The sequence below is a fragment of the Staurois parvus genome, unplaced genomic scaffold (assembly GCF_062004578.1).
Source record: "Staurois parvus isolate SC_StPar_1 unplaced genomic scaffold, SC_StPar_1.0 ptg000078l, whole genome shotgun sequence".
Lineage (NCBI taxonomy): Eukaryota > Metazoa > Chordata > Amphibia > Anura > Ranidae > Staurois > Staurois parvus.
The window spans coordinates 503,257-525,430 of record NW_028317874.1 but is presented as its reverse complement, the minus strand read 5'-3'; the positions used below and the strand labels follow the sequence as shown (position 1 = coordinate 525,430).

The following is a 22,174-nucleotide window of genomic DNA, read 5'->3' as shown; positions in this document are numbered from 1 at the left end:
TATTACCTTCTGCATTTATGTTACATGTATTCAGACTTCCATTGTAGTGTATGAACATGTCCCAGATACACATTGCAAGCCATTCTGGGATGTAAAGTCACACAAAATGCCCACTGTTCCTATTATGTGTATTTCTCTTCTCAATCCACTGCCAAGAATAATAGTGTTGTTTTTACAGGGATTGTATCTGTTTCTAACAATGATAATGCACTCAAGAATCATAACGTCAAGTTAAAACACACTCTGGACCACCATTCTTTATAACAGTTTATTATAAATAGTAAATATTTACTGCACTTTTTTTTTACATGAAACATATTTATTGCAGCATCTGTTGCCGGTAATACCAGCTACAACACAGATAAAATTTGACTTCTTCCATCACCTCTAAGACGAAAGTGTAATTTCAGCACTAAGTCTATCCTACCTAAACCCCTAAATCATTACCCATCATTCTTGAAGGAATGTATTTTGCGCTCTACCTCGCTTTACCTGACAAAAAAAAAGAACAAAGAAATAAATAAAACTGTAACTCTTCAACCCCCTGCCAAAAGCTTTTCACTTTGGCTACAAGAAAATCCTCTAATTCTTTTTATTGCATACCCATCTAGCAATAAAAGTGGTTCACAGGCATCTCCATTTGATCCTACATGTTGTTTGATTTAAGCATGCCCATCGCCTACATAGCGTGAGCAGCATTTTATATTGCTGACTTTTGGGGATGCAGCATAATAAAATTAAGTTTTCCTCTGTTATAAAATAGAGGGGCTAATGCATAAAAATGGAGCAAAGGAAAAACATTGTGATGTATTAGTAACCAATCAGGTTTCAGCACTTAATGTTTTTACATAAACAAGCTTATAGCTGATTGACCACTATGGGAGACGCTATTTCCTCCAAGTTTTACACATCAGCACTGTTGTTTGGCTAAAGTTGTTAAGCTATTCTCTATATCTCATGTGATTAGCCAGAAAAGTAACACAACAATCCCTGGTTCTGTAACTTATTTGGTGGCCTACGAAAAAAAATGTCTTAAGCACTTGACATGGCTTCACAATGATTTCTTTGAGCTCTGAAGCAACCTGTGACTTGGCAAATATTGTTGAACTACTGGCATTTTTTGTTGGGTTAGGGTTCAACAATAGCCATCAATCCACAGCTGGGTATACATTCAGTATAGGTAAATGAATTGCAGACAAAATGGTGGAATGTCTCTTCACTGTGCTTAAATGGTCTTTTCATCTAGAAAAGTGTTAAACAAAGTCCAGAAAGTTTTTTTAAATGAAATATAGATATAGGAAAATACAAATTCATTGACAGGGAAATTGAAGTGAGGTATGGTATTGCACGTTGATTGACAGCCAGGTAATTGATATCATTTCGTCCAAATTTGGTGCTGGATCATCCTTTCTTTTCATCTCAGAGTTCTTAAATGTAGGGTGTTAATTCTAGTTAAGTCTTTATAAACCTTTTTCTATTTAGATCAAGCATAAATTTTAAGTGGCTAAATCCACTTCATAATAATTACATGAAAAATTGGAATGTTAACCACACAGTCAATTCAAGCTGCACAATGACAACACTTCTTCATGATTGGGCATCATGTGGTACAGAGTTTTATGTTTTTCCCTGTTTCGTGCCCATTTGTGGGGTCATTTGCAACATAAAAGTCTTCTTACCCTAATCCATCGCTGTGCTATTAAACAGGGTAGAAAGTTCAAAAGTTTTCCTCCCAACTTGCTCCACAAACTTTGTCATCATCAGTATTTTTGGCATTGGGTGGTTTGGATTGTATGATGGTGTACTGATCTGATTAGCTTATCTGGGACTTGAAAAAAGGTGTAACTTGTTAGCCAGAGTTGTGTGGATTCGTAAACAGTTGGTGACCTCTACCCAAGATATGGATGCTCATTTTGTAAGGCCAGAAGAGCCCTTTCAGCAGACACACAAGCTATCCAATTTTGCCCTGAACAGCAATCTGGATGGTGGCATTTCCTATCTTGTGCTTCACTTTTAGAGAAGCAATAATTGTCTTTTTGTTTATTTTCTAGTTGAGCTCCAGTTTAGGCTACAAATTGATGAGAGTATCCATCCTGTCTAAACTTCCGGAGATAACACCATCAGAGGGACAGTTGTCCTATGCAATGTCTGGTTTCAAATAATGAAAGGCACCTGTGGAAAAGAAAGATGCTTAGATGATATCAAAACAATTTCGTTCACAAGCCAACCTAAACCATAGCTTGACATTGTCATATGTAATACTGGTATATCAAAGAATCGGGTTAATATTTTTATTCCGGGGACAAGTTTGACAAACCCCTCAGAATCTATGATCATATCCGTTAATGACTCTTGAACTGACTTGATTAAAGACATCTGTTTTTAATACAGGGCATGCCCGTGGTTATTGCATGTCGGGCAAAACCTTCTGTTTTACCTAATGGCGGTCAGGTCTCATGTCTCGGCACGTAATCACCTCAAGATGTCCTTGACATCACTTAAGCAAATAATTATGCAACAGATGTTTTTCAGAGAACAATCAACGAGCACCGGAGACAAAAGAGACTCAGTGAAAAAAGGGCGTCATCAGCCTTCTGTAGGAAGCCACAATGTTTCTTGTTTTGTGCATTATCTGATAAAAAGTCAGCTCACTGCATGTGAACAGTGCCTGCTGCCTGAATGGGAATAGTTAAAAGTTCAAACTTTAGAGACAATCTATGACTTTTCACATGCAATGCTGGAGATGACTATTAACGTTCCGCTTCTGAAAAAAGTTTAAATACAGAGTAAACCTTTGCACACACTACAGTATGTGTATTTGGACACCTGACCATCACACCTATATGACATCCCAATCCAAAATCAAGGTCATTGATATGGTGTTGTCTGCCTTCCCCCTTCTTTCCACATAACTTTGGAAAAAAGTTAACCAAGTTAAACTAGTGTTCAGTAGGGTCGTGGTCAGGGCTCTTTGCAGGCCACTCTAGTTTTTCCACACCAAACTTGTTAAATAATGTCTTTATGGAGCTTGCTTTTTGTACAGGGGCACAATCATGCTAAAACAGAAAGGGCCTTCTCCAAGCTGTTGCCACAAGGTTGGAAGCCCACGATTATCCAAAATGTCTTTGTATGATATAATAGTAACTGTACCCTTCTCTGGAAATATACACACTCAGTAATTTGGAGGGATGTCTACATACTTTTGACCATATAGAGTACTACCAATAACTTATTAAGTATACTCACTCTGTCCATATTGGCCATACTGATATCCCGTTACAGGCTCCATGCTATATCCCGATGTGCTGTAGGTTGGCGGACAGTATGACTGAGATGTTGATAGACTATCCAAACTCTTCATATGTTCTAGTCTCTGGCTACAACTTGCTGATACAGCAGTGGTGGGTTCAAGACCCCCGGTTAGTGGAGATAAGGCATAGTCAGTCTGTGGCTGATGAGGCACTCCACCATGGTTAGTCAGAAGACCCATTACCTAAAGGATAAAAAAAAAATTATGTCAGTTAAAGCCTATCAAGTCTCAACTCAAATGTTATTTCAAGCTGACAAATCCATCATTAAAGGTGTGCTGGGTAGAGTTAGTGTGGCATGATTACTAAATTTTACCATTTACTTAATTTTAATGTGCTATAATTGCAACGACTCCAATGTTGAGTGATTGTTTTGATGTCAGATAACATATTATTAATGTGTTGTCTGACATTCACAACTGTGTTAATAAAATGTCAAAGATAATAATTCAATTTTTTTTTTTTAATAACATATCTACCAAATGTTAATAATTCTGTTTTTAATATTTCATCAGGGTTATCGTGCTGCTGCTCTTGCTGTGTTTAAGTAATAACCTTTTACAGAATAAAGTACCAGCCATAGCATATTTTTCTCATATAACTTGATGTTAGATTCTCTCCAGAAAAAAAACATTGCACTGACTTTACATTGACTCATGGGCACTAAGTAGCATTCAGCCATCGTAAATATTACATAAAGTCATAATTAAAAAAAAGCTAGAATGATTTTTCAGAAGGTTAGAGGTTGTCATCTTATGTACATTGCAAAGCTACCTGTATTGAATTAGCATCTATTGTAATTGTATTTCTCAGTTTATGTCTGTTTAGAAACTAAAGGAGTGGTAGCCCCAGGCTAGATGACCTCTGTATTCTTTCTTTTTTTTTCTGATCATCTTGACCTTTTCACCTCAACAGAGAACTAAGGGAAGGGCACGGTCACCTTGGTTTAATCCGCCATACTAAACTAGTGAGTATCTAGTTAACTTTGTTTCCTGTTCCAGACAGGCTCTTGTTTCCAATGTGAAAGATTGAACATCAGTGTTTGCAGAGGCAGACCTCTGTGAAATGCTCTCACACACTTGAAAGATATCTATTAAGCTTTGGATTGACAATGTCCGTAACCAGGTTGGACATTGTAATGGATATGTGTTCCTGAGGACTTCCATAATGTAATAAGGATCTATAGCACTCTGTGAACTATTCCAACCCATAGCTTGTGCTTCTTAATCTTCCATGGCTTCATCCTTGCTCCTTCCAACTTAAATTCTCTGTCACCCAACAGCTCATTTTTGATACTATTCACCAACTTGTTTTTTTACCTCTCTCTAGCGGTAATATTTTTTTCCCATTCCTTTTGCTGCATACTCCAAAATATAAAATACATTTTAAAAACTCTCTGACAGGTAAAGGAGAAGCCCCTGAAAAATCTGATTTTGATAGACATACCCTTTAAAAATATACTTTATAGAGCATTCAGCCCTGTGACAGGGGGAATGCATACGTATATGATTGGTTGCTATGGACAACAGATTGTCTCTTTAAGTCTTCTTTGTGGCCACATTTTCTAAGGGGTGAAGTGCAGTAAACGGGTGAATACAGACTTTTTTAAAGCGGAACATCACTCACTCAATCAACACTGACTATTTTTAATCCTTTGCTTCTAGCTTTAGCAAATAAATAGGAAAATATATCATATGCACTTGTTTTTAACTTTTATTACACTTCTTCAGTTGCTTCCTGGTTTTCTGGCCTAGGCAAATTATGTCATATATCCCAGGAGTCTTCAGGAGGGGAGGAAGGGTTTTCTCAGTTGAGCACACCCTCCTGATACATTCCTGACCTAAGGCCAGATGGATTCCAGGAAGTAAATACTACATGAATCATCCACCCTTTTTCAAGATGGCCAGGGACAGAAATGCTAGGGGGTGTTTTTCAAAGTGATTTCCCAGCAAAATAAAGCATGAAGACATGGATGGATGGGTGAGTTTGCTTTGAATAATAAAAATGAATTAAGTTGTGTTTTTGGTCTGTGGTGTTCAGATTCAGTGTAGTTCCACTTTAATAAGGGACATGTATACAGCAAAGTGTAGTAGCCCAGAGTAAACAATCATACTTCAATCTACTGAGGTCTTTCCAGTATTCCTGCCAGTAACATTTCCCTGTACTTTCCTTACTAAAAAGAGTTAATGTTAACTTGATGTGTTCAGATCATATTGACCCTAACACATGTGTAGCGTGTAATTTACGGAAGCTTTCACCACAGGAAGCTGGACACGTTGTCCTGAAGATGTCCAGAGCATTGCTCTATTGTAATGTGAAACAGATGGAGGCCAGATCTCCCAGTTCTAAGAAAAATGGTGCCACCTGCTCTGTGCTATTACTGTTGAGTGGAATGGCTGTGAATTCCTTAGTCGTGTTCACACGGGCATGAATCAAACTATGGCAGATTCTATCCCCCATACTTTTATATGAACATCTCCATCATGTGGGTTTAATCAGCCTTATGTCTTCATGGGATTTCTCCAACAAAGACCACTTATTGTAAAATCCTTCTACAAACAATGTATGTGGGCAATCCCATCATCACGTCTGTGATAGCTCTTCTTTTGCATACATATTAGGGCTAATTAACTAAAGTTAATCAGTCATTTGACTTATTTACTAAGCTTAGTGAACATTCACTTTGCTAAGTGAACAATCCGTACTCATAAATGGATCAGTAATTGGACCATTCCAGACTTGTATTTATAAAAGCAGGGCAAACAGCAGTGATGATGTGCGAAGTCTAAACAGATAACAGGTTTTTGTTGACCAATGAGACACTTTGCGATTGGTTTCTCTGCACTTTGTACATTGCTCCTCATCTTAACAAATACGTGGTGTTGTAGAGCTATATACAGATATTATGTAAATGTTCTCTACAGGAGACTATTTTGAAGGACAATTTTCAGCAGATGGCGGTATTCATAATGTTTTCTACTCCCATTACTAGAGCAAGAAGTACCATGGCTATTATGTCATATGCATATTTACAAGATTCTACATAGCTATGTTTATGTAAATGCATGTCACAGCATCCTCTATCCTTTCTGACCAATAGGTAGGTAAGAAGGGTAGGTAAGAACTAAATAGCTCACTTAATGTATATGTTTGAACTGCAATTAACTGCCCAAAAAAATAATTCTGTTCAGCCAAACTTTTAATCCAGATGTCCCTGCCAGATACTACACAAAGCCAAAATCATTTACTTGTTTCCATTGCATCAAAGAAAATATGTTTGGTAAAGACTGTGATTGGATAATGAAGAGACAGAAGCTCACTGCTGAGGTCATCTTCTCCAATTAACAATGTAATTTTGTTATATTTACAAATTCGCTGTGCACTAGACTAAAGTTTAGTTTGATTTGCTAAAGACAAGGACAAGACACTAAAAATACATTAAATTTTTTTAATGAATATGAAACTTGGATAAATGGAGGTCTTTTATAGCTGCTTAAACTTATATGCTAAGAAAATAAAATTTTGAATAAGACACAAAAAGGTTCTTCTCCAGAGGTTATACGGTGCTCTAAAGGTGACCCTTGGCCGACAGTCCACTAATTTCTATGACCAGATAAAAAAGGGTACCACCTGTATAAGAAAATATTAACTGTTCATTGTGATATTGTCACTAATGACAGCTTTTATCAATACTGGTTGGGTGGTAACTATGTCAGATGGAAACGCTATCCACAATGGTAATCCTTTTTTTTTTTAAAAAGGATAAAATTGATTAGGTAAAATGGGGAATTGTAAACTTTTACATTTGTTTTAATGTATGCACACATTTGTCCAGGTAACAGAATTAAATACATTTATAATTTATGATTGCTTGGATTCCAGCGTTGTGTGATCTGTAATCTGCTGATCAGAGAGATCCAAATAAATAATTCTAAACATAACATTTGCAGGACAGCGGAATGGTGATTATAATGTAATGCCAGTGATTTGGTGGCAGTGACTGCCATTTTTACAAAAGACCAGTTTGAGCACCCTTTGGGTTTTTAAATAGTGACTTGAAAAAATTGTAATAAAAAAAAATGGCAAAGTTCAGTGTCCAAAAGTCAAGCTAGTTGTTATCAGTGCTGTATTTGCTCCAGTGTGCATACTTTTCTTGTTTATATATGCCAAAATTTAGTGACACACTCCCAATCCTTCAAACTTCACAGCCTACTAAACATCCCAGATGCTGATGAGTAAACCAGAGGGAACGCTACATCACTTTAATGGTCCTTGCAGGTGGTTTCATTTTATTTCATTGTGAAAATATGAGCTTTCCCAATCCTTGCCTGTCAGACATATTTAAAAAATTAAAATAAAAAAAACTACATAATCTTTCCTATGAAAGAGAAAAGCATCAATTGCCAAAGGGTGTTAAAACTCATGTGAGAATTTTGTAGTAGAAATAAACAGAGGGAATTTGAGCAGCTGAAAATCTCCAGCTTGTCCCTTTTATAACTAAATCATCTTAGGTATCTAAGTATAGGAATTTAGGTATTTATACTGCTATTCTGTTTTAATACTCATATTGGCTGTGGTCTATAGCACACGCCTTAAATGGCCAGTGGACACAAAGTGCAGGTTCCCCCCCATGCCACAAAAACAAAATTGTGTGTATGTGTATATATATAATATATGCTGTATATATACAATTTGTTTCACACAACCTACCATACACCACACTGAAATACAGTAATGTAACCTGTGTAACTGCCATATAAAATCTGGCTGTAAATATTAGATGGTGGTCAAATGTGCTGGTAGAATCTGTCACCTGAAACATTATCGTATAAATTTGAAGATCAAGGGGTCTATTTACTAAAATTGCAGAGTGAAAAATCTGGTGCAGATTTGCATGGTAGCCAATAAGCTTCTAACTTCAGCTTTGACGAAAAAAAAAACTGGAAGCTGATTGGTTTCTATGTAGAACTGCACCAGACTTTGCACTCTCCAGCTTTAGTAAATCAATCCCTAAGACTGCCAATGTTTGCATGTCTATTTCTAATTTTGACACCTGTTTACTCTGAGAGGGGGCAATAATGACCATCTGTATTCAACATGGTTTTCTGCACCTGAGATCAGTTGGTTGTAGATGTCTGATGTCATCTGCTGTTGCCCATAGATATGCAGATATCCTTGGAACATCTTATATTTATGATTACCCTGAAGGATTAGTGAAAGGCTGGCCATAGTAACCTTTAATAGAATTATTAATATGAAATCATCTGTTGGTAACATCTCTCAGTCTATATTAATTTGAGTAGTAGTAATGTGTACTAAACCGACATCTTTAAAATATATTTGTAAATTATTTTTACATTTGTCATGTTGGTTTGGCATAAGTCAGCATTTATTTTAGGCTTATTGGTCCTTTAGGTATCAAGGGATAAATGTGTTATAATAATACATATATTTGTTTTTTTCTAAAGAGATTTTTACAGAACCACAGATAGGTCCGACCAATCCGATTAATTAGTAGCTGACCCTTGATTTCTATAGCCTTGTTTTATGTCATTCCTCAGCATCAGGGAAGCAGGCTGTGCAGTCTTAAAGCCATTCAATCCTACTGTGTCTTAAAGGCTGGAAAGTTTGGGCTTTCTGCAAATACCCAATAGAAAAAGCTGAAACTTAATTACACTTACTGTTAGAAAAGGAAGGTTTTATGAGTTTTTTGCCTGTAGGCAGTAATGTTTATTCCATTGCATTTTACTATGCAACCTTTTAACTCCAGAGTCTTTGAACTTTATATTTTCACAGATTTATCACTGTCTAGCAGAGAGCTGCTGCAGCCGTCTCAAGACTCTAACCTCACGTAGACTAGAGGGAAGAGATATAAGTCGTTATTTTTGCTCCCCTTTGTGCCATTAAAATCTCATTTTCTGCCTATTAAGATGCCCTCTCAGTGCTAGAACCAGGCTGATGAGTGTGTAATTGGGTATAATTGTCTTTTCACTTTTCATTTATGTCATTCTCAATATCCTTCTGTTTCCTCTCACTGCCGAGAGGAAGAAGTGTTCGGGGAGGATTCATAGCTGTGAAGCTGCCCCCACTTAGCCCCACAAAGAGGCCTGATTTTAATTATAGATTGCACGCCGTTCAGTGAAACTATTAGACACCTGAATATTAGTCCCTCTGATATAATAAAAAACCCTGTGTTTAGACACACATTAACAATGTCAAGCCAACCTCAGGCAGATGTGGACCGTAGTAAATTCAACCAACCTTTTGACACTCAATTACCAAGTCAATTTATTTCAGTGCAATTCCCAGATACAACAACCCAACTCCTCTGAATGAAAATTAACAGCCTAATTATTGCTCATATAGTTCCAAGGCATAAATATTCCTCTGGTTTGTAAATTTGAATGTGTTTTAACAGACCACTAAGTCCAAAAGCCAAGAGTCTTTTAATAAAAAGCATCCAGTAACACCCACAAATATGTTCCCTAAAAATATTGCTTACATTATAAGAACATCATACATTTGATGCTGTATTTACAATTGTTGCATAGCTTAGCGCAAGCTACTGTGCCTTATCCTCATTTATTCAGACTTCTGGCATGCAGTTGTAGGATCCTTTCCTTAAAATTGTCCATCAACCACTAAACCAGGTTGCTTGATGCAACTTTGGTGTCATCTTGTCTTTGTTATGCTGGTTATACATGTAAAATGCCAAATCTGTATAATGTAGCCATTCCCATGTCAGCACTGATTGTCTGGACTTGTCATGCAATAAACATACACTATATTCCCATTGCATAGAATTGTCATAGCCTGTCACATTAGTGACTATATTGAGAAACTGTTAGTAAATACGGGCACGCTTTATTCATCTATGTGACGTGCAACAACTGTACTTCCTACACTGCCCTGTGCCTAATGAATAATAATGTGCCTAATAATCTGCAATAGTAATCCTTTTTCTTATAAAAAGGAGAAAATTGATTTGGAAAATGGTGAATTGTAAACTTTTGAATTTGTTTTAATCTATTCACACATTTGTCCAGTTAATAGAACTAAATAAATTCATGGATCATGATTACTTGGATTCCAGCGTTGTGTGATCTGCAATCTGCTGATCAGAGAGATCCAAATAAATATTCTAAACATAACATTTGCTGGACAGCGGGATGCTGATTATAATGCCAGTGATTTGATAGCAGTGACTGCCATTGATTACAAAAGACCAGTTTAAGTCTTTGTTATGCTGGTTATACATGTACAATGCCAAATCTGTATAATGTAGCCATTCCCATGTCAGCACTGATTGTCTGGACTTGTCATGCAATAAACATATACTATATTCCCATTGCATCAAATGAATTGTCTTAGCCTGTGACAATAGTGACTATCTTGAGAAACTGTTAGCAAATACGGGCACACTTTATTCATCTATGTGACATGCCAGGACTGTACTTCCCACACTGCCCTGTGCCTAATGAATAAATTAGAAGCAAACAGTAACTAATAGAAGCGGAAAAGGTTGCTATAGAAGATAAAATTGAATTTGCTTTCACGCTGTGTTGTAAACAAATAATGTTTTTTTCACATTTGTTATTTCTCATGTTGCAATTTGTGCCATACGGTTAATTCAAACTGTTTGCCTCATGGCTACTGTCATGTTTCTTGAAAAAAGTCCATATTATTTGGGGGAAAGGAAAACACTTGAAAGACAGCCTATCAGCCCTGATGTTTGAAGTAGTAAGTGCGGGGGTGGAGGAGGAAAAAGGGGAAGGAAATTTGCAAAACAAAATCATGTGGCTTGTATAAAGAGCTCTTTATGGTTCGAATTTGGCAATTTCTTCCTTTCTTGCCTCAGGTGCTCAGCCTGCTTGGTTCTGGCATGCAGTTAAAAGAATGAAAACAGTCCACTGACCTGAGGTGAAAGGCCATTGCCAATGGTGGGGTTCATGGGGTTGGAAGGCCCGGATGGGGGTACAAAGCTGTCTGTGTAGCTGGAAAATCCATGGCGGCCGCTGGGCAGGCAGTAGGCCGAGCTGTTTTCAGGGTTAGATGGAAGGCTGCTTTGGTGAACACTGCTCGGAGGGAGAGGCTGAGGCCTGTGGAGTGTGCTGCTAGGATCAGAGACAGCTGCAAGTAAAACATATTCATGTTTAACCTTTATATAAGAAGCTATTGCATGCGTAAATAATCCTAAACTGAATGAACACTTTCCTTATGTCCTGTGCAATTGCGGAACACATAGCACTACCTTGAAAATGTTGTACTCCTCAAATCCCTCCACACATTCATGAAACTTGACAATGCAACTTACACTTAGCAAGCACAGAATGATATCATGACAATCAGACCTCCTTCTTGGTTCAGGCCTGCTCAGCGAAGGAAGAGGAATGGCAATACACAGCAACAAAACACTGTAATATTTGCTGCATGCTTCCTATATAAAAAGTAGATTTTGTTCATCATAACAGTTTTATGTTACAGTGTATGGCCATTTTAAATACTCTGGGGTTGATTTATTAAAGGAGCAGAGCATGGGATTTTTCCCTTAACTTAGTGAACTTGGAGACATTTCACATTGCAAAGATACCCAATCAGGTGGAGGGAAATTTAAAAAACAGTATTTTGCTGGCACATGATTGGATGAAGGAAGTCAGCAGAGTTTTAACTCATTCGCTAAGCTATGGGGAAATTCCCTTGGAAAGTTACAATTCACATTGCTAAATGAACATCCTATTTGTCTCTATTAACCACTTTAGCTCTGCCACATAGCAGAAATACTGCTACAGGGCAGCAGCTGTGTGCAAAATCACGTACATATATGTGATTTTGCATTTCCGGGTAAGGGGCACGTGCGAGGCCATACGTAGCCGTGGCTGTCAACCACCAGGTCCCGGCCAGTGATTACTCGCTGGCGCCCTGTGATTGCCGAGGATCTCTGACGGGGGAAGAACTGTTAGTAAACAAAACAGTTCTCCTCCCTGTCAGCCCCTGCACACTGCTTTGCATGGCTGTGCACAGCATAGCCATGCAAAACAGTGTGCTTACAGTGAAGCACAAACACAGAGCATAATGTAAAATGGCACACAGCACACAGTTAACCCTTTGCTCGCCCCACATGTTAACCCCTTCATGCCCAGTGCCATTAGTACAGTGTCAGTGCTTTTTATTAGCACTGATCACCATATTGGTGTCACTGGGGATCTGTCAGTGACACCAAATCAGTTCCCCCCCAGTGTCGGAATGCCTGCCATAGTCCCTCATAAATCACTGATCGCTGCCATTAGTAGTAAAAATGTAAAAAGAAAAAAAAAAGCCCAGTATATATACTGCCATTTGTAAATGCTATAACTTTCACGTAAACCAATTAATGTACACGTATTGGGATATTTATTTAGAAAAGACATGTAGCAGAATACATTTTGGCCTAAATTTATGATGAAATTTGATTTTTTTAATTTTTTTACTGGACGTGTTTAATAGCAAAAAGTCAAAAATATTGTTTTTTTCTCAAAATTGTCGGTATTTTTTTTTTATAGCACATAAAATAAAAAACACACAGGCAACCAAATGCCACCAAAAGAAAGCTCTGTTTGTGGAAAAAAAGGAAATAAATTTCATTTCGGCGCAGCATTGCATGACCGCGCAATTGTCAGTTAAAGTAACGCAGCACCGTAACGCAAAAAATGGCCTGGTCAGGAAGGGGGTTAAATCCTCAGGAGGGCAAGTGTTTAAATCAACCCACTCAGTTCTTAGAAATGTTTTTTAAACAACATTAGGCAAACTACCTGTACAGTTACATAATGTGAATAGTTCAAACTATTTTTAAAGCTCTTTACAAGTACAATGTGCTTCTATATATGAATTATTATTTATTAAAATAACACAACAGTATCATTAAGGAAGGCATCATCAGTTTTATAGGATACTTATTATTATTATTATTATCTGTTTTATTTGATAAACCTTGGCAAACTTTATTTGCTGCAACAGATATAATTGACAGATAGGAAGGCGTCTTAATCTACCTTGCGGTATTGAAGTAGGCTGGTACGATGTCTCCGATAACTGGTAGGTTGGCAAAGCTGGCATGGCTGCAGGTGGAAATGCCCCTGGGATCAGGTGGTTAAATGCCATTAGTTGATTGGCTCCTGCTTGCTTTCTCCACCTGGCACGACGATTACTAAACCATACCTAAAACGAAAAAGTTCAGAGCCGGTCAGTAACAGTGAAAAAGCAGGCCGGTTACAGCCACAGTCTGTCTGTATCTATATATAACAGCATATACTCAGGAGCAAAGTAAAAAAAACTCATGTTAAAAATAAATCAGATATCAATTATGTCCTCCATACATTGCCAAATCGACTTCAGATTTATGTTGTGGGAAACAAAGTAGAAAGAAATATGAAATACAATATATTTTATAGTCATACGTTATTGAAATTGATCAATGAAAACCACTGGGATTACACCGTTATCCAAAGTCTGTGTATAACATTTTTCTGAGTTAAAGGAAAGCTGGAATAAGCAAGTAAGGAGTAAGCTACAACAGACTGAACCTTTTTTGTGATTGGGTATATGTACCATGCCACACAGCAAATATGTGCTTTTATAGCTCATTGAACGTTCAGTACCTGTGATTGCAGACTGGCCATCTAAAGATTATCCAGACAGCTATGTAATACAATGGCCTACCTGTCTGGATGCAAATCAGATGAATTGTTTGGTAGGCCATTGCACTACAGTGTTTTTGGTAACTCTGTAGGAAATAATACAGAGATTGTACTATCACATCAAGGTTGATTTACCAAAGGAGCTGAGAATTGTCACACAATAAATGTTATGAATATTCCTTTCAATTATCCAATTATGTGAAAATCAAGTTTCAGTTTACTTATATCATCAGCACCTGATTGTATAATTGAAGTGAATATTCACACAATGTATTATGTGACGATTCTCAACTTCTTTAGTAAATCAGTCCAATTATGTGTCCGCCGCTTTAGGGGTACATCCAACAGATTTAGGAGGCACCACTTTTATATTAAATGAAAGTAAGAGCAGATTAGTAAATCATGTTAGAGAAAACTAATTTAGACTGGTTGGAGCAAAAGTAGAACAGATGCCTGTACCAACCAGTCAAGAATAAGCTTTCAGATGAAGCAAGGAATCAACACGTAATCTATTGGTGGGAGATGCTGTTTTTGCCCCATTTTTTGTAATGCACCTCCTCTCTCAGAGGGACATGGGACAACATAACACAAAGCAGGGGTACAGAGGTAACATATGCCATTTTAAAAAGATATCATATTCCAAGGCCCTAAAGCATAGTACAATATCATTCTATGCATTACACCTTGTATTCTTTTTATATACAGATTTGAAGGTCCCGGGTTTTTATAGGTCTGTGGCTGCTGCCTTTATCCCATTACTAAAAATGTTTCAAGCAATTAAATTAAAATCTTCCTGACTTCATAGCAGTTTAACTGGTTCACTGCTGCTCCTGTAATGTGATGCACTGTGCACCTCTTCAGCAGCAAGGGAGTCCTGACTGACAGCGATATGCCGCTTCATGCTGAGCTCAGTTAAAGACCCATATGTTAGATGTTCAGGGGAATTTGTTAGGCTGTAGATCATGGTAATAGTGTGACAGGTTATGAGTCTCTGGGGATCTGAGGAAGCCATAAGGAATGTTGTGAAGTCAGAGGGTTAAAGACACATTACAACAGCTGGAGAAAGGCTCCTGCATTTGCTTGGTAAGGGTCATTGACTTGCAAAAATAAATGCTCAGTGAAACACAACAATGCTTATTACATCTGTTAACATAATGAACATACTCCCGCATGCATTATTTTCACATCTTCCCAAAATCAAGATATAGGAAATAATACAATCAAAATAACCTGTTGGTCAGGTCAGGAGGGTTTAGGAGAGACCTTTCTCATTGGCGTACAATTATACTATGGGGTTTATTTACTAGAGCTGGAGAGTGCAAAAGCAGGCTCACTTCTGTATAGAAACCAACCACCTTCTAACCTAAGCTTGTTCAATTAAGCTTTGGCAATAAAACCTGGAAGCTGATTGGTAAGTCTAATTTTGCACTCTCCAGCTTTAGTAAATAAACCCTATATGACTGTGTGGATATCAACTGTGAAACTGTCTAATCTATTTGGAGAAATCCAAATAGCCAATCAACTGCATCAAATTTTCATGGTCTAAAAGAAACTTACCTATGACTATGTTGAGCAAGATTCCAATAGATGTCCCATCTGTCATTGTTCTACACATGACTAATGACAGATTATGATGGTCATCCTGATTCACAGTGATGGTTCTTTACAATTGCAATATTTCAGGTTTATTGGTGAGTATCAATGGGATAATTATTTATATAGTTGCAGTTTACTGCCAATCTGCCCTTAGTACCTTATGCTGAAAATTGACTGATTGTGTGACTTGTGTAATCCTACAGAAGACATTTCCTAAGTACCTGTACTCGTGCCTCAGTAAGCTTCGCTCTTTGAGCCAGTTCTTCTCGGGTATAAATATCAGGGTAGTGAGTTCTTTCGAAAGCTCTCTCCAGTTCCTCCAGCTGTTCTGCTGTAAATGTGGTTCTACTTCTCCGTTGCTTCCTCTTCAAGGGTAGGTCTGGTTCAGAGTCAATATCAGAACCTTCTTCAGACTGAGGTGATGAGGGTGCTGGAAACAAAAAAAAAAATTTATTAACACAGAACAATGATTGTCTTGTGTTGTAAACTATTATTTATATCAAATAAATCTTCATTATAATACAGAATACTAGATACTGTTATAAAATTGACATTTTGATGTATATCTTCTAGTCCTTTGATCTTTAATAAAATTTGGTAGGTTGAAAGATATGAATCAAGTTTGTTCTTTCCAAGCCATGGGAAAATACACAGATTTTGTTGATTCTTGGCTATCTGTGTGCATGGTCTGACAAAACAAACAGGAACTTTGTAGTAAAGCCCAGAGGAGACAGCCTAGCATCTCAGGATCTTGCTCTATGCTATAAAATACACACTAGGGATGGAAATTGGCCCCTGCTTATTCATCAATACACGCTGCTATTATTAATCACTCCAGGATGCCCAAATCATTACAGCATGCACTACATCACCACTTAGCCCAACAGGGAGTAATATTTTATGTGTGTGTGTGTTTGTGTGTTTTGTAAGTGTACTGGATATTAAATATGTATGCACATTTTGTAGATATTATTTTTCTTTTGTACATTGCCAATTGTTCCATTATACTTTGCAGTCTGGCAAAAATACATAATGAAAATGCTAGGACTAACAAACAATGCAAGTGCTTTTGCCAAAATGTTAACAATTGCTTAAGCCTTTAACCTGTTCATGGCATTTTAGGATCATCAACACAGGAGACACATATTTGCCTTAAAGATACAGCATCTCTATGGTGAACACAGATATCAATATTCGTTATCACTTTCCTAACTGCTAGATGTACTTTTAATTCACCATTAAATATGTAAGGCAGCAAGGAGGAAGCAAGCACTGGCATCTGTAATCACTATAGATTTTAATGATCTCTATGCCACAATACAGTGTGTGCCTGGTGCAGTCAGGAAATGGTAGATGTAGAGACGCAGACAAAAAAAAAATGGGCACACTTGATGGGCCACTTGGTCTTTTTTCTGCTGTCACTTTTCTATGTTTCTATCCTTTCATGGCTGTAACCCTTCACCAGAATGTAGCAAGGAATCCTTGCTTGGAAGTGGAACATTATGTATATGTTCTTATTTTAAAAAAAGAAAAAGAAAAACAAATCTAGTCACATAGGCACACCTGGGCCCCAGGTTGGAGCAGCTAAGGCTCCTAACAACTTCCACACAAAGGGATCTTCCTCCTCCCCACTTATAAAGTCATCCATTGACCTCTACTATAAAAACTGCTCCATGGAGATACGAAGATGAACAATATGAGCCTTGACATGGTTGTACTGCCCCATGAATACCAAAAAGACTAAAACCTGACTTGTAAAATTACACTTATGTAAATAATATGTGGATATAATGTGGATATAACTGGTGTTCATGTTAAAATACAAATACATCTTTTTTATTTCTTAAAACTTGTTGAAAAGTAGGATCTGTCATCAAATGAACCAACATCATGCCATCAACAGACAGTGGAAGAAACCACATCATCACAGTACCAAAGCTATGTATACAAATGTACTCCCTTAATTTCCACCTAATTGTGTGGGTACGAAAACCAGTACTGGGAGAATATAGATGATGCCAGTGCTGACTTTTGTTCTGAATCCATGACTCAGAGTATCGAAACCAGAGGCAGGCAGGAAAACCACATTTTCAGAAAAAGATCAGCAGTGTCAGCCCAGTTTTGCTCCCAATACAGGCTACTGAAAACCTAATTCAATTCAATTTTCCATAATATTCACTGATCTGCTATTAAGGACTCATTTTCTAATGAAGTAGTTTGTACCTTAGTCCATGTTCATCTAAAATACCCAATTCAGTTTTGGTAGAATAAACAACTAATGAAATTGTTTTTGATCCTGCTTGAATTTGAAGTGAATATTGGATAGTGTGTAATTATTATTAAAATAACTAGCAGGAACAAATTCTGTCTGATGCATTTCAGAAGAACAGAGAGAAAGTGCTGGGCCCAGTGCAAAAAGCTTAAGAACAGAACTTGGTCCTGTTGGCAATTTTCAGAAAGGAAGAATTTATTTTGCATCCTCGGTGTTCCTGTTGCTGATATAAGTGATTGCTTCAGTGGAGACAAGCAGAGCCAGCATATAACATTTACTATGGAGTGCAGAGTCTAACCTGGAACGGCATGTGGAATGTTAAAGTTAATCAACTTCTTTATATAGAGGCATATTTAGTTTAGGTAAAATTACAGTTTTTATTGTGTATTGTGAGTTGAATTTTGTCCTTCTAAATTGGCTTTCTAGTGTACTTGCATCTATTTTTACCCTGCCGGGGATGCATTCAATTATAGAAATGCATGTGACCAATGGCTTATGACACTGAGCTGCAGCGCTGTGCAGAAAAATCTTTCCTGGGGCTGCAGCCCAGGTCACAAGGGGTTATGGGACATGGATGCAGACTTCAATTCTGGAACTTCTTTTAATTAAACTTCACAGCCAGGCCGATGCTGTCGCTTATTCTTAAAAAGGCAAGACTTTGTAATCCGTCCAGGCAGGATTCAGATAACTTTTCTGCCCTTGATCTCATTGTTAACAAAATCCTCATTCTCAGTCAGATTCATCTTGGCTAAATTTTACCCATTGCTTTCCACGAGGATGCTGCACAAGGGTTACGAGTGTCTCCTCTGGGATCAACAAAGTGACATGATGAAAATCTAGGACTTTCTTGATTTATTATTCATTTTATTCAATGGGGTGTTCTGATAAAAGATCATGCAACTAATATTTTTTTTATTTTCTACTCGATAACGGTATAAGAGGGAGAATTCCACACCTTATGGACCTATCTTGGAAAAGTCCCATGTCCAGCCAATTAGATCTGCTGACACCTTTTAGAGGTAGCATTACACAAAGGTAGAGTGTGCCATAATTTGAACACTACTAACAACGCAGTCACACAAGGACAAGAACACTTGTCAGATCTACTCATTTACTACTCATCTGATTTCATATTATAGGTTCTGGGTCCAGGTTGTTATCTGTTGCTTGCAGTGTAAACCTCCAGGTTAATGTACAGATTGGGTATCTTGTATGCCGTGGTAAAATATAGCAAATGTTTATTAAGTCAGTTAATTTGTATTGGCCATGCTATTGTTTGTAGAAAATGAGACGTCACATTTCTGAAATAAACTCCATGTTCAGGATTCTGCTTAGGCCTACCTATAATGAGCACATTGTGATAGAAATTTGGGTTTAGCATCTGGCTTTTTTCATAACAAGCTAGATCCCTAGCTGTAACTTTCTTCCTCTGGCTTCAGTACTTAGTAAGTAACACACTATGAACAGGTATGCTGTCACCAAAATAAGAATTCCTGACCATACCTGTTCTAGGCTACTCTAAGTAGCAAAGCTGGAGCATGACCACAACAAGAACTTGCAACTAAGCACAGCAACACTGTAAAGTGATGCGTAAACTGTTGACGCTATAGAAAATCATCTATAATAGTAATAATATTATTAAAAATAACTCAATGATAACAACACTTACGTGTATAGCATGGGAGGCCTCATTATAATATTATAGCATTATGACTCATTATAAGTATTAGTTTAAAAAAAGGAAAATAATAAAGTGATATACTGAGGCTGATTTACTAAAGGAGCTAAGAATATACACTCAACAAATTGAGCCAAAATTCACTTCAATTATCCAATCATAGGAAAAGCAAATTCCTGTTTTTGCTTATTTCACATACACGTGATTGGGTAGTGAGCACCTGACTACTTTAACTACCCAATCACGTGTATGTGAAATAAGTAAAAGTAGGAATTTGCTTTTCCTATGATTGGATAAATCAAGTGAAACCTAACTTATTAAGTGAAAATTCTCAACTCATTTAGAAAATCAGCAGTATTAAGTGCAAGTCAAAAGTGGACACAAGTATCTGGCTGATTGCTGAACAATGATGGATTGTTTTTGTGTACCTTATAAAAACGATTGTTGGCTAATATTAGTTATAGCAATTCATATGTTACTTTGAAGTCACTTTAATGTGTGCATCACATTTTGGGAACTGTAACATCTAATTAGCTGGTAGTGAAATCAACCACTAACTAAATTAGCAATGGTTATTATTTTGCATCTTCTAATTGTTACAGAAACAGAGCATAGCCACCATAGACAAGGTCACCGTAATATTGATATATAATTTACCGTTTTAACAGCAATGTGTTTTGACTGATGATGTGCCTATCTATGCTTGAGTGAATCAGATAGTAGTACTATGCTGTATAACAGCCCCTTATCTTATTTGCAAACTTAGGCCAATCCATTGCCCAACATAACATTATCACAAAAGTTCAAATGCATGCCTTCCACATATCAGAATATCCTGCATACAAACAAGAAAAGAAGAAAAGAAGAACTTTGATATTGAACATTAAACCAGCTAATTTATCAGGGACAGCCATCAGCTGAGATTGTTTTTGGAAATCAGGGCCAGCTGTCTACATAACCAAATGCTGGAATGATTCAGGGGTTCATCTGATTGTCACGGCATTATGTGTCTGTGCTGCTGATAATATCCAACAGCTCTTTACAGTACACAGAAGGCTGGGTCAAGATTCACCGAGCCTTTAATAATTTCCTTTGTACAGTACAGAAGCAGCAGCATATTGGTGCAGCCCCGTTAATATAAATCAAAAAGAGTTACAGCAGAATCCATGTTTAGTGACGAAGTGTCAGAATGCGAATACAAGAACTTATGTTGCGCAGGACATTACTCCTCTTGCCAGCCCTGAGTAAATGACACCCGGCCTTTGTGGTCTTTGGGGATTTTTTTGTGTTGACTTACTTGGTTTGTCTTTGTTGGGGCCCCCGAGAAATGGCCTGTGGCTGGGGCCTTTTCTGCCAATTTCCACGCTCCATCTGTGGTATCCATTAGCAGAGTCTATACCAGCATTCAGGGCTCTGACACCTGCCTGGCAGGGAGTAGGATACACAAAGAAACTAGACTGGAAAAGGGGGATGAAATGGAAGGTTTTTTTTTTTGGGTGGAGTGGGGGAAGCTGAAGAAGAAGATGTGAAATGAGCTCTCGGTAGGGGTTAATCCTGGCACTTCTAGTCAAGATTATTTAGCACCTGGAACTGCACCCCTTACTCGAGGAGGCTGTACTGCCCCACACTACCAACCAGTCTGTACACAATGTAAAACTATTTTTGTATCCTCAAGCTTGCATCTCTCAAATCACACTGTGTTTTAAAGGGTATTAAATGATTTTGTCTATGTTATTATTGAGCAATAAAACTATAGATGATATGTACAGCTTTAAACATGATGCCAATTTTGATCTGCCTGCTTTCTAATACCATTGACTATTCAATGTGGCTGATTACCCATAACACTGTAAACACCCTTTTATTAATTAAGCATTAGGGACTGATTACAATTACAACTTATTTTGAACTTGTGCATTTATATCAGTTGTAAAAGAATGCACGCATGAGTCAAATACTTACATTAATACTTTGAAACATGAGATAAAAAGTTAGACATGACCTTTTTGTGTGCTATATGCTGATTTCAGTACATTTACCAGCCGACTGCTAAACATAGGAGTTGATTTACTAAAGGAATAATGTTCACTTTTCTGAATTAAAATGTTTTCGTAATACAACACAATAATATTTACATTCTTCTAATTAGTACCGCATTGTACATTCTGATGCAAAATGCCATTATAAACTTTAATATTCCTATATTCTTAGCATGCACCTCCCTGCTTGTAAGGCACCGCAGTATACAACATCTGCCGAGTAGCAACATTTTATTTAAGCACCTATGACTTTCCATAACATCATAAAACTGTCATATGGAAAAAAGTTTTCAATTCTGATGAACCTACTTCTCTTAACCTGGCTGTGCAGCAAGCTTGTTGAACAAGCCTCCTGTTATGTGGAGGAGCACAGTGCTCAGGGTGCCGGGGAAAGCTCCATTCATCCTGTCCACACAAATAACCATAGTTCTGTATATTTTTCACGGTGGCAACAAATTTCACGGAAATTGCTAGCCGTGAAAATATTATTTCACTGTGAAAAACCATGAAATTGGGAAAATCTAGCATTGTTGTATATATATTTAATGAGCTAGTGATTTTTTTTTCACTAGTCAGAAAGTCAAAAAAGGAAGCAAGAATTAACACCA

General features: G+C 37.4%; 1 protein-coding gene across 8 annotated transcripts in view; it reads right to left on the bottom strand.

The window, feature by feature from the left end:
* Positions 1 to 254: 254 nt before the first annotated feature.
* PAX3 (paired box 3) overlaps positions 255 to 22,174 on the bottom strand; it is a 70,050-nt gene continuing 48,130 nt past the window's right edge. For all 8 annotated transcript variants that reach the window (XM_089669493.1, XM_089669497.1, XM_089669494.1 and 5 more), the window contains 5 exons: positions 15,799 to 16,007; positions 13,337 to 13,502; positions 11,224 to 11,438; positions 3,247 to 3,493; positions 255 to 2,172 (listed from right to left, as the gene is read on the bottom strand). In XM_089669493.1, the coding sequence (XP_089525619.1) occupies positions 2,138 to 2,172; positions 3,247 to 3,493; positions 11,224 to 11,438; positions 13,337 to 13,502; positions 15,799 to 16,007 (872 nt within the window). In that variant the 3' untranslated portion in view covers positions 255 to 2,137. The remainder of the gene's footprint in view (positions 2,173 to 3,246; positions 3,494 to 11,223; positions 11,439 to 13,336; positions 13,503 to 15,798; positions 16,008 to 22,174) is intronic.